The sequence below is a fragment of the Leptodactylus fuscus genome, chromosome 11, assembly GCF_031893055.1.
Source record: "Leptodactylus fuscus isolate aLepFus1 chromosome 11, aLepFus1.hap2, whole genome shotgun sequence".
NCBI lineage: Eukaryota > Metazoa > Chordata > Amphibia > Anura > Leptodactylidae > Leptodactylus > Leptodactylus fuscus.
This window is the reverse complement of record NC_134275.1, coordinates 83,254,052-83,266,846: the sequence shown is the minus strand read 5'-3', so window position 1 is coordinate 83,266,846 and position 12,795 is coordinate 83,254,052. Positions and strand designations below refer to the sequence as shown.

The window sequence follows — 12,795 nt, the reverse complement described above, 5'->3', positions numbered from 1 at the left end:
TTATAAATTATACTAAATAAAAAGTGCAATTACATAGAGATCACACGCAAATTTCACAGTGTTGGGCTGTTCACCCCTCCACCACCACCACTGCTATGGATAGTGATGGATTGCATTTACTGTATTTGTGCAAGGTCACCATGAATTCTCAAGTCTCACTGAGGTCTTCTGCCTTCTCGTTCCTCTGCCGTGTCCTCAGTTCTTCACATTTGAGGTGCAAAGTCCTCTCCCTTTGACCAAGATGGAGATACAGGTCATCTTCAGGAGATCTACTTCCCAACTTTCTTAAAGTCGCAGCTGTAACGTGTGCCAGATCAGGAATTTCTCAAGAAGAATACAGCTGATAAACCACAAGGGGGCGTACTCCAGGGTCACCAGGCCCTTGTAGTTGTACTTATAGTGACTATAGTCCCACGGACAAGCACCAAAACACCTGAGGATCCATCCGGAGCTGAACTCGCACAGGTAGCACCAGAGGGTGTACACAATGGAACGAACAAGGAGGCCACATTGGAGCCTCAACAACACGTACATATACTCAACCCCCAACATGGCTACTCCATAGATGAAGGGGGCCCAAACACTGGACACCCCCCGAAGCCTCCAGTCTCTGTCACTCGCAAAGAAGTCAAAAACAGCAGTGAAGGGGATTTCACACATATAACCATGGATGGCATAGATGTAGAAGCGATACAGAAGGCACAGAGGCTCTCCGGAGTCCATGATGAGGGGGGTACCTGCGGAAGGAGACAGATGAGTGCCGAAGAAGAACTAGGCCACCAATTAAAAATATAGGTCATCCCACAAAAAATGAGACCTGACATAGCTCTCAGGTCTTCAAAGAGCCCCTGTATTACAAGAGACGGCACTGGTATTACGAATGGTGCATGATAGCACCTACGTTGTAATGTACAGACGCCTATTAGGTCCTGCCAGAAACAGAACTTAATAGGTATCTACTAAAATGTACAATATACCGCAGTGCCCGAACCCCAACAACCTCCAGGACATAGACCCCAGTACCCTTCACATCCAGGTGTCCTTTGCTTGACCACTATTGTGTTAGAGTCTGGGCCTGACTGGAGGATCCTCGTGTACCCTGATGGGCCAGTCCGACACTGGGTTAAAGGGATTGTTGTCCATGAAGACAACCATAGTCCTGATATCCCCTTAGAGAACTTTTTGGCTTCTCCGGGTAATTCACCATGTTGTCAGTGATGCCCGGAGACATCGACCAATCACCTGACTGTCCCGTGGTCGTATATTGAATGGGATTTTTTACATTTTGACACAACAATCCCTTTGACGCTTAGGTGGGCAAGGTCTGCCCTAATAGGGCACATGGTTGGGGTTCCGACAACTCCTATACACCAACGTAGACAGATATCAGCCCGACCATATTCCACTGTTAGGACATCCTATACTACAGTAGAGGGGAGGGTTGTCCTACAGAAATCTATGGAGCCTACAGAGATCTCCCACCTGACTGACAGTCCTCTATGGCATTCATAGACCCCCCTCCGAATACTGAAGACCCCTTAACCCTTGAGTAGCGATATAAAGTCAAGACAAGATCTTCTAAACCTCAGGCATAGTCATGTTCAACCATCTCATCCACCTACTTGACCCTGTCAACTTTTTTATCCAGTTATCCTCTTCTCGAGAGTCTCCTTGATCATAGATACCTCCAGAAACATCCCGTATCTGCTACTATGAGGATACGCTGTATACGCTCCATCCTCCAACAGCTGGAGGAGGAGGAGGAGGATTGTTGTGTTACCTGAGATGTCCCGGAGTCTGGAGGTGACTGTCCTCCTCAGGTATGCCAGATTCACAGTCTGTACTTTCACAGTCAGTGTCTTCTGCTTGCCCGGTCTCAGGTTTTTGTCTTATGTACCCACACCCCTTACCCCTCCCTCCTGTATGTACCCACACCCCTCCCTAAATCTTTTCTATCAGCTGCCAAAATAGGTGGCAGGGCCAGGATGTACAGTATGTACACACAAAACATACAAAGTCAACACGGCTCTGAAAGAATGGGAATAGTCTGCTGGCGCTCAGGTTCTGCATTGTCGCCGAGGCTTCGTTGCCTCTTCATTACCCAAAATTTACATAACAGCATCCTATTCTGCAGTACGCCCCTCATTTACATGAGTCCCGATCCCCGTGGAGCTCCCAACGTCTTTTCCATAGTAAGACCAAATTCTGGGGTTCTCCGGGACTAAAATATTGATGACCGGTCATCTCGATGTGATCGATGGGGTCAGACGTCCGTCATTTCCACCATGTGCTGCAGCCTCTATGTTGTTTACCAAGCACAGCGCCGTACATTGTATAGTGGCTGTCCTTGGTATTGCAGCTCAACCTCATGCACTGGAATAGGATGGAGCTGCCAACAGGCCACGTGAGCACTGGCCTGTGAAATAGGGGCAGCATTTGCTGTCACTTTGAATAGCTGATATGTGGGGGACACAGATATTGGACCCCCATCATGAAATTCGCTGGTATTTGCCCCCATTCCAGAGCTATTGGTGCGGTTAGTTTGGAGGGGACAGCCTTCCATTGTGGAGGCATCTCTGGATACGGGACAACCCCCTGATAGTATACTTTCCTTACGTTCCTTACTGCTACCGACTACTTAGGTTCATGTCCATATCACTTTTATGGTTTCACCATAAAGATTAAAAAGCGGCAGCAATGGATGGGGCACACGATGGGGCCGGGATCCCTTTAAGCTACACTGTGTCAGAAACTGGGATTCTATGGAAACATTGTAGTTCAGTTGTGCTACTCTGTTCCATAGCTCCCATTCACCTCTATGGGGGATACAGAAACAGCGTGGAATAGCTCTCGAATACTCAGGTAAGTTCCAGCCGTAGGGGTCGGGACGGGGAGCAGTTGGGAATAACCCTCTAAGAAATAAATCAGAACAGGATGAACTTATCAATGAGGATAAGGGTTCCCCTTTAAGTAAACCTTACCCACCAGCCCTGGAGACGTTTTCCATCAAAGTAAAAGGTTTGGGGGGTAACTTGTACCCAATGCAGGTGTGGATACCCCCTTTCAATCACTGGGGCAATATTTAGACCCACTCACCCAGTACGTGATCAGTAGGGGGCGTTACTGATCGCACCACAGGGATCGGACATGCCAGTGGGTAGGTGATACCGGGTATTTGTCCCTTTAAGCAGAAACCTGAATACTTTCCTATTCCCACCCATGACTGGTGCCGGGTGTGATTTGTGATGAATATATAATATATGTATGGCCGCTGCCAAGACCGAGGATTAAGAAACGATTACACAATATCATTAATAAGAAAGGTGATGAAAATAAAATCTGATTTACAGGTCTTCTATGTGATTGCTACATTGTGACCACAGACCTCAGGGTGATGTAGGTGGGATGATGTTACACCCTATAGATGGGATTAATTAAAGGGGTCGCTTGTATGACATTACAATAATAGGGCTAGTTTTGTCCAGAAACAGCGCCACTATTGTCTTCAGGCTGTGTCTGGTATTGCAACGATCCAAACATAACCTAATGTGGCCATAGACACAACATAAGGACCCAATATCTCTCCATTTTTTATATTTTCTTCTGCTTTGCACAAAACCATGTGACTTTTTTGCTCTCAATAAATTCTCTATCAGTTATTGATCATCAGCAGGTGCCTAGAAGTTAGGCTTTCTCATATTACCTAAGCTAAGTGACTTTCCACACAGCTACGCTGTTTCTGTAACTCCCATAGAAGTGAATGGAAGTTATGGAAACAGAGTACAACAGTGAGCTAAGCAGAATGCCATAAATGTCTTTTGTGGGACATTAAAGGGTTGACCCATTAAAGTCACTTATCCCCTACCCAATAAGTGTCACACTGCTGGGGGTCTGACCGCTGGGTCCCCCAGTGATGAGAACGGGGGCCATGCCGCCTCCATGTGAATGAAGTGCCAGCTTGTGTGACCAGCGCTCCATTGACTGCTATAGGGCTCCCAGAGATTCCAGGACCACCAACCCCAGAGCAGTGAATGGAGCGCTGGTCACACAAGCACACTGAGCTTCGTTCACTTAGAGGAGGCGCTAGAGGAACTTTTCGTCCTCTGTTCTCCTGATCACTTTAATACGTTGAAGGGTCGCTGTTAGAGATGAGCGAGTACTGTTCGGATCAGCCGATCCGAACAGCACGCTCCATAGAAATGAATGGATGCACCTGGTACTTTCGCTTTGACGTCGGCCGGCCGCTTAACCCCCCCACGTGCCGGCTACGTCCATTCATTCCTATGCGAGCGTGCTGTTCGGATCGGTTGATCCCAACAGTACTCGCTCATCTCTAGTCGCTGTCTCTCCTGCAGTCCTGCCACTTCTCTTCTGGATTTGCAGCAAATTTTATCTCTCCTACAGATTAGTATTTGTGAGACTTGTTCTAGAATATTTCCTTACAGCAATTCAAAGCCAAACAAGTTGCCTGCTGGGTACTCACCTGTATGCCCAGCTGTGAGCCCGTCCTTCTTGTTTCATGTAGGATACAGATCATATTATAAGGCTACAGCACCCCGGGCATACCTACTATAGAGGCAGATGAGACCCGGGAGCCCTGGTTGGTCCAATTCCTTTTCTTTAAAGGGTGGCAAAAATATGTTAACGACTCCGCTCACTTGCAAAACTACATTGACAGTCTTATACCAGAAGGTCCCGTCTACTGTTCGGACCATATTGGATTCCCAATAAGAGGGTTATGGTTTTATTGCTGCTCTGCACTAATTACCTAAGATTACATTTTATGCCTAGAATATGACAAAGCCTTAAATCAATCTGTGAGGTCCCATATAGAAAGCCTGTGAGTCTTGCTCCCCCCCCCACTCATATAGAAAGCCTGTGAGTCTTGCTCCCCCCCCACTCATATAGAAAGCCTGTGAGTCCTGCTCCCCCCACCACTCATATAGAGCCTATGAGTCCTGCTCCCCCCACCACTCATATAGAGCCTGTGAGTCCTGCTCCCCCACCACTCATATAGAGCCTGTGAGTCCTGCTCCCCCCACCACTCATATAGAGCCTGTGAGTCCTGCTCCCCCCACCACTCATATAGAAAGCCTGTGAGTCCTGCTCCCCCCACCACTCATATAGAGCCTGTGAGTCCTGCTCCCCCCACCACTCATATAGAAAGCCTGTGAGTCCTGCTCCCCCACCACTCATATAGAAAGCCTGTGAGTCCTGCTCCCCCCACCACTCATATAGAGCCTGTGAGTCCTGCTCCCCCCACCACTCATATAGAAAGCCTGTGAGTCCTGCTCCCCTCACTCATATAGAAAGCCTGTGAGTCCTTCTCCCCCCACCACTCATATAGAAAGCCTGTGAGTCCTGCTCCCCTCACTCATATAGAAAACCTGTGAGTCCTTCTCCCCCCACCACTCATATAGAAAGCCTGTGAGTCCTGCTCCCCCCACCACTCATATAGAGCTTGTGAGTCCTGCTCCCCCCACCACTCATATAGAGCCTGTGAGTCCTGCTCCCCCCACCACTCATATAGAGCCTGTGAGTCCTGCTCCTCCCACCACTCATATAGAGCCTGTGAGTCCTGCTCCCCCCACCACTCATATAGAGCCTGTGAGTCCTGCTCCCCCCACCACTCATATAGAGCCTGTGAGTCCTGCTCCCCCCACCACTCATATAGAAAGCCTGTGAGTCCTGCTCCCCCCACCACTCATATAGAAAGCCTGTGAGTCCTGCTCCCCCCACCACTCATATAGAGCCTGTGAGTCCTGCTCCCCCCACTCATATAGAAAGCCTGTGAGTCCTGCTCCCCCCACCACTCATATAGAAAGCCTGTGAGTCCTGCTCCCCCACCACTCATATAGAAAGCCTGTGAGTCCTGCTCCCCCCACCACTCATATAGAGCCTGTGAGTCCTGCTCCCCCCACCACTCATATATAGAGCCTGTGAGTCCTGCTCCCCCCACCACTCATATAGAGCCTGAGTCCTGCTCCCCCCACCACTCATATAGAAAGCCTGTGAGTCCTGCTCCCCCCACCACTCATATATAGAGCCTGTGAGTCCTGCTCCCCCCACCACTCATATAGAAAGCCTGTGAGTCCTGCTCCCCCCACTCATATAGAAAGCCTGTGAGTCCTTCTCCCCCCACCACTCATATAGAGCCTGTGAGTCCTGCTCCCCCACCACTCATATAGAGCCTGTGAGTCCTGCTCCCCCCACCACTCATATAGAGCCTGTGAGTCCTGCTCCCCCCCCCCCACTCATATAGAAAGCCTGTGAGTCCTGCTCCCCCCACCACTCATATAGAGCCTGTGAGTCCTGCTCCCCCCACCACTCATATAGAAAGCCTGTGAGTCCTGCTCCCCCCACCACTCATATAGAAAGCCTGTGAGTCCTGCTCCCCCCACCACTCATATAGAAAGCCTGTGAGTCCTGCTCCCCCCACCACTCATATAGAGCCTGTGAGTCCTGCTCCCCCCCCCCCACTCATATAGAAAGCCTGTGAGTCCTGCTCCCCCACCACTCATATAGAAAGCCTGTGAGTCCTGCTCCCCCCACCACTCATATAGAAAGCCTGTGAGTCCTGCTCCCCCCACCACTCATATAGAGCCTGTGAGTCCTGCTCCCCCCACCACTCATATATAGAGCCTGTGAGTCCTGCTCCCCCCACCACTCATATAGAGCCTGTGAGTCCTGCTCCCCCACCACTCATATAGAGCCTGTGAGTCCTGCTCCCCCCACCACTCATATAGAGCCTGTGAGTCCTGCTCCCCCCACCACTCATATAGAGCCTGTGAGTCCTGCTCCCCCCACCACTCATATAGAAAGCCTGTGAGTCCTGCTCCCCCCACTCATATAGAAAGCCTGTGAGTCCTTCTCCCCCCACCACTCATATAGAGCCTGTGAGTCCTGCTCCCCCACCACTCATATAGAGCCTGTGAGTCCTGCTCCCCCCACCACTCATATAGAAAGCCTGTGAGTCCTGCTCCCCCCACCACTCATATAGAGCCTGTGAGTCCTGCTCCCCCCACCACTCATATAGAGCCTGTGAGTCCTGCTCCCCCCACCACTCATATAGAACCTGTGAGTCCTGCTCCCCCCACCACTCATATAGAGCCTGTGAGTCCTGCTCCCCCACCACTCATATAGAAAGCCTGTGAGTCCTGCTCCCCCACCACTCATATAGAGCCTGTGAGTCCTGCTCCCCCACCACTCATATAGAGCCTGTGAGTCCTGCTCCCCCCACCACTCATATAGAAAGCCTGTGAGTCCTGCTCCCCCCACCACTCATATAGAAAGCCTGTGAGTCCTGCTCCCCCCCCCACTCATATAGAGCCTGTGAGTCCTGCTCCCCCCACTCATATAGAAAGCCTGTGAGTCCTGCTCCCCCCACCACTCATATAGAGCCTGTGAGTCCTGCTCCCCCCACCACTCATATAGAGCCTGTGAGTCCTGCTCCCCCACCACTCATATAGAGCCTGTGAGTCCTGCTCCCCCACCACTCATATAGAAAGCCTGTGAGTCCTGCTCCCCCCACCACTCATATAGAAAGCCTGTGAGTCCTGCTCCCCCCACCACTCATATAGAGCCTGTGAGTCCTGCTCCCCCCACCACTCATATAGAAAGCCTGTGAGTCCTGCTCCCCCCACCACTCATATAGAGCCTGTGAGTCCTGCTCCCCCACCACTCATATAGAGCCTGTGAGTCCTGCTCCCCCCACCACTCATATAGAGCCTGTGAGTCCTGCTCCCCCCACCACTTATATAGAGCCTGTGAGTCCTGCTCCCACCACTCATATAGAGCCTGTGAGTCCTGCTCCCCCACCACTCATATAGAAAGCCTGTGAGTCCTGCTCCCCCACCACTCATATAGAGCCTGTGAGTCCTGCTCCCCCCACCACTTATATAGAGCCTGTGAGTCCTGCTCCCACCACTCATATAGAGCCTGTGAGTCCTGCTCCCCCACCACTCATATAGAAAGCCTGTGAGTCCTGCTCCCCCCACCACTCATATAGAACCTGTGAGTCCTGCTCCCCCACCACTCATATATAGAGCCTGTGAGTCCTGCTCCCCCCCACCACTCATATATAGAGCCTGTGAGTCCTGCTCCCTCCACCACTCATATAGAAATCCCTATTGTTGTCCTATAGTTGTCAGTACGTACAGCCATGAAGCCTTTGATGATATTTATGTACGTTTTATCTTCCTTCTCCTGAAATGACCTTTTGTCACTTTTACCTTCTTAAAGGAACCAAAATCAGGTGAATTAAGAAATGTTTCTGCCATATAATGATTATTTACAGCTACAAGGAGCGTCTCACAGAGAAGGAATGCCGTCCGCTCAGGGTGAAGATAGTTCTAAGGAATGAAATAACTATTATATGTAATGACTTGTCTGTCAGCAAATCTCAGTTATACAGGTCACCAGTCAGCGACTACCGCTATGTATAGTGTGATATTGTGCAAGAAAAACACCTCCACGTGAATACAGTTTTACAAGATGAAGCTGTAAATTCCCTGATGTCATATTAATGGAGGGCAGCCAAGATCAGTAGACTACAGCTGTTAAAGATGCTCAAACCAAAAACAGTGCCGCACCTGTCCACTGGTTGTATGTGGTATTGCAATGAAGATAATAAATAATACCGTACCCAACCTGTGGGCGGGGGGACACTTTATTTCTAGCCTTGTACAGCCCCTTTAAGTGTTCACAGACATTTGCTTATGTGCAAATAAGGTCCAGAAAATCTGGACTGTATATTGATCACATTTCCCAGAATTTGGCCCCTGGACCACGACTCCTTGCATCATAGTGATCTACATCTGCTCTCCCATGCTATGGACTCCTAGTATCGTAGCTCACCCTAACAGGCGATCCCATCTACAATCCCCTCCAAACATGAAGCTGTGACCAATTTTTTGCAGAACTTCCTGCTGTTTAAAATCAGCACACGGCTTCCTGCAAACCCGCTGTAAAGAGGACCTCTCACCACCTCCACCAACTCCCACTTTTTGCATCCTTCCATAGACGCCCGTCCACCTGATTCCAGCACAGTTGGAATTTTTTCTGTAGCTCAGACCAATCCAGAGCAATCAATGCTGTTACTTTCTGTACAATTAGTCTCTCTGCTGTCAGGTGGGCGGTCCCTGACTATCTGCTCCTTGCCCTGGACCACCCACCTGACAGTAGAGAACCTAATTATGCTGAAACTGCCAGCACTGACTGCTCGGGAACGTTGGGGGCTAGAGAAAAAGTTCCAACTGTGCTGGAATCAGTGGAGCAGCAGCTATTGAGGGGTGCAAAGAGTGGGAGTTGGTGGAGGTGGTGAAAGGTCCTCTTTAACCCCTTCCATAACAAACTTTTCGTGATAGGGGACAAAGGACTGGGTAAGGGAATTTCACCATGGCTGCTCTCAGGAGACAATTCTGCATCTAAGCCCACAGTATTTGGTGCATTATTTGCCATTGAGGAGCCTTGTTGCTTGTATCAGTCCCATGTGGACAGGCCCTAACACTGTGTGCACCTCTCCTCTCCGATAGCTACATTAGGTCTCCTGATGATGTTGTTTTTGGCTTATTGTGCGCTGTGCGACTGACAAATCCTTCCGCGCTACGTGATGATCTAATATTTGCATAGCTTCAGCTTAGAAAAGGCAACTAGAACAAAGGGATGTTTTCTATGTATTGTAAGTTTGTCAAGTTTGTGTCGACCGTGGTCAGGGTGTTGGTCAAGGGATAGGTCATCAGTATATGATCTGTAGGGGAATTGCATTCAAGTACTAGGACCGGAGCTGCAATTCCCGGGACCACCACTATACAGTGGATGAGGCCACTGGGCCGGACAAAGGAACTGATGTGCAGCTAGTGTACCATAGGCTCTTGTGTATACCTTGTACTGTATATACTTGTTTTAGTTGATTTGCTATCAGTGTGTTGTCTTCCATTATTGTTCCCAGATATTTTTCATAACTTTGGCTCTTCATAGACAGAAGGGAGGAGTCTCATCCTCCTGTACTTGCCCTGAGTCCTGTTTAAGGGCAGGACATGATAGATCAGTGACAGAGCGTCTCCTATGTATTCTATGTGATATAGCGTCAGCCTGTCTCCCCTGCCTCCTGTTTGTCATAGGTTTCTCTCTGTCAGCTTTTACAAGCAGGAGGCAGAAGGAGCAGTGTGAAGCTGCATTTCATAGGAATACACTGGAGATTCTGCACACAGCACACACAGATAGTATGCACAATTAGTATGAGCCAGGGGAAATTAGCTCTATCTAAAAATTACAACTGAATTCAACAAAGCTCTCCAGGTAGAAAGTGGATCCATTATAGCAAGGACTATAGCTCTAAATGAAAAGCAACTAAACCAATGGTGAAAAAAGTGAAATTATCAGGTTTTCAATTAGTAAAGTCCTCCAATAATAAGGTAATGACAGGGGGTCATGTAACTGGAAACCCCAGCGATCAGCAGGATTCAGTGAGAGAACCTGCAGCAAGTGTTTACTTTCCCTGCAGCGCCACCACAGGAGAAATGAGGTATGACACTGTGGACATTCCAATGCATGAGCCGTCCATGTACTATATAGACATGTTCAGTTAGACTCTTTGTGGCCCCCTGTGCCCTGGCTAGATACATAGTTTTCCAAAAGGAAGCCCACCTCCGAAAATTCCCTACTAATTGGTATTGAATGACCCAACCCCCTTAGATATATTCCGTATTACCTGGGATATTTGGACGCCTTCCGGTGCAGTATCTTCCGCAGTCATGAAAATTGCTCTGTACCGACACAGGCTGCTGAGGAAAGTGCCCGTGTGCTCCAAGGACCCCACCCAGAGGACACCGCTTTTATCTAAGACGTTCAGCTTTACTTTTGAGACGTGACCAGAAAGATTACGCTAATGAAGGTTATGAGAAACGACAAGAGCGTCTTCTGTCCGACACCCAAACATAAGGCAGAGTCTGCGAGAACTGCAGAAATAGCCAAGTAATAGCTGGATAAGTCCTGGATGGCGATGGCAGTGTAGGGCGGAATTGCAGTTTCTATAAACCTGCAGAATACAGACTGTCCAGAGAGTCCAGACCGGCAGAGGTATCACGTACAGGGTTATACACCGGATCCTTGGTTTTATACAGTAAGTGGGATTGAGTAAGAGATTAGATACAAGAAGAGTGTAGACATAATGGCGCCACCTACGGTACACATATGCACATTACAATAAATACCTTTATATATATATATATACCTGGGGCTTCTTAGCGACCATGTTGGATATTTTTACAGTGGTGCAAAAAACAGTCTAAAAAAAAGCTAAGAAAATTTTTTAGGCTAAGATCTCGTGTAGCAGGCCGCAGTGAAAAAGGCGGCAGAAATACATTGAATTTTTTCCTGCATATTTTTCATAGATTTATGTTTTGCCTGTAGAGGGCAGTACAGTCCATAGCATTATTGCAGATGACGGTATATACTGTATATACTATTAGCATTTAGATGTACAGTATATAGGAAGGCCGAGAGGTATAAGTTCTGTTTTGCATCTGCAACAGACTAATGCACCGCGACCACCGTCTGGGGCTCCAATGCCTGGTGACCTGACCCCTGGGTCCACTTAACCCTTCTTTATCCTTATTAAAGTCCAAGTAATTGGTGTAGAGTCACCTAAACTGGACTTGCCCATGGTGGCGACCTCTAGTACATGTCCCCTGTGATGCCGGGATCCAAATACTCAATATCTCAATATTGTTCATGCAGGGTAGACAGTGTGGGAGATTATATGGCCGCCATGCAGAAGTTGCCCTGATCCGATTGCAGCCCATGTACCCATCCTCTTGTGGTGGCGGCACTCACCACTGAGCTCCGGCCTGACCCCGCTCTTCCCTCACGCCTTAACCCGTCTGCTCTCTCATTTCCTTTGTCCATTGTCTATTGTATATTATTGTTTTTCTTCCCTTTTTACTGAAAATAATTCCAAAAACCTAAACTAAAAATTTTGAGAAAAAGAAAAATCAGCCCCATATCGTGTCCCGAAGACAAGACCTGTAAGTAAGAAACGCGGCTGTTGTGACCATAAATGTGACGCTACAAACGTGACTCCGGCATTATTCCACTGAAAACGTGGCCAGCAGACAAACTTTGCTTCAATTAGTCTGCTTCTTCTTTCCAGTAACAGCGCCACTTTTGACCATTGGCTATGTCTGGTATTGCAGCTCATCTGCAATGTTGCAGTATCTGACAACGTTTTTGGATAAAATGCTGTTTCCACTTAAAAAAATGTCTTACCTTTTTGGAATCTCACATTCACCCAGTGATGTCTGGTCCTGGGAAAGCTGGGTGAAAACCAAATTTGACGGCCATACCTGCCATTACCTAGAAAAGTTCTGAATGGAGACCTACTGACGAATTCGGCCTCCGTTACAGCGTTTATTACTATTAGCACTAACTGAATGACATATCTTACGACGTCCGCTAGCTACAAGCCACTAGACAAACTCGACACTAATCTGCGTTGGAAAATCTGTTGCATTGTTTGCTTCCATAAAATCCTGCAGGTCCGGGTTTTTTGGCGGTTATAGGTTAAAACAATGGACCCCCAATAGGAGTCCGTCAGGCTCCATTTGTGACCGCTGCTGTATCAATCCGCCTATCTGTTGATCTTGTCCTTCGAAGGATCAGGACAATGGACAGGCCGACACCGGTGTGAACCTCGCGTCAGGAACCTGGGAGTATGGCATGATCAGGCGAACGCAGCCGGCCATTTGCGACTCTGTGCGAGCCACACAAAGTCAACTTTTGCTAAACTGACTCTGT

At 48.5% G+C, this 12,795-nt stretch overlaps 1 protein-coding gene across 1 annotated transcript; it reads right to left on the bottom strand.

Annotated features, from left to right (window-relative positions):
• Positions 1–285: 285 nt before the first annotated feature.
• Positions 286–11,254, bottom strand: LOC142185601 (transmembrane protein 229B-like). The gene is made up of 3 exons (XM_075261027.1): positions 11,234–11,254; positions 10,777–10,885; positions 286–737 (listed from the first exon to the last, which is right to left on the bottom strand). Exons 1-3 carry the CDS (start codon positions 11,252–11,254, stop codon positions 286–288), a joined length of 582 nt encoding a protein of 193 aa, XP_075117128.1.
• Between the last annotated feature and the right edge of the window lie 1,541 nt (positions 11,255–12,795).

Coding starts and splice junctions, on each gene's coding strand:
- LOC142185601 (XM_075261027.1), bottom strand. CDS start 11,254: ATGGTCGCTAAGAAGCCCCAG. Junction 10,886..11,233: donor TGGTCGCTAAGAAGCCCCAG/GTATATATATAT, acceptor AACCTTCATTAG/CGTAATCTTTCTGGTCACGT. Junction 738..10,776: donor CACTTTCCTCAGCAGCCTGT/GTCGGTACAGAG, acceptor CTCCTTCCGCAG/GTACCCCCCTCATCATGGAC.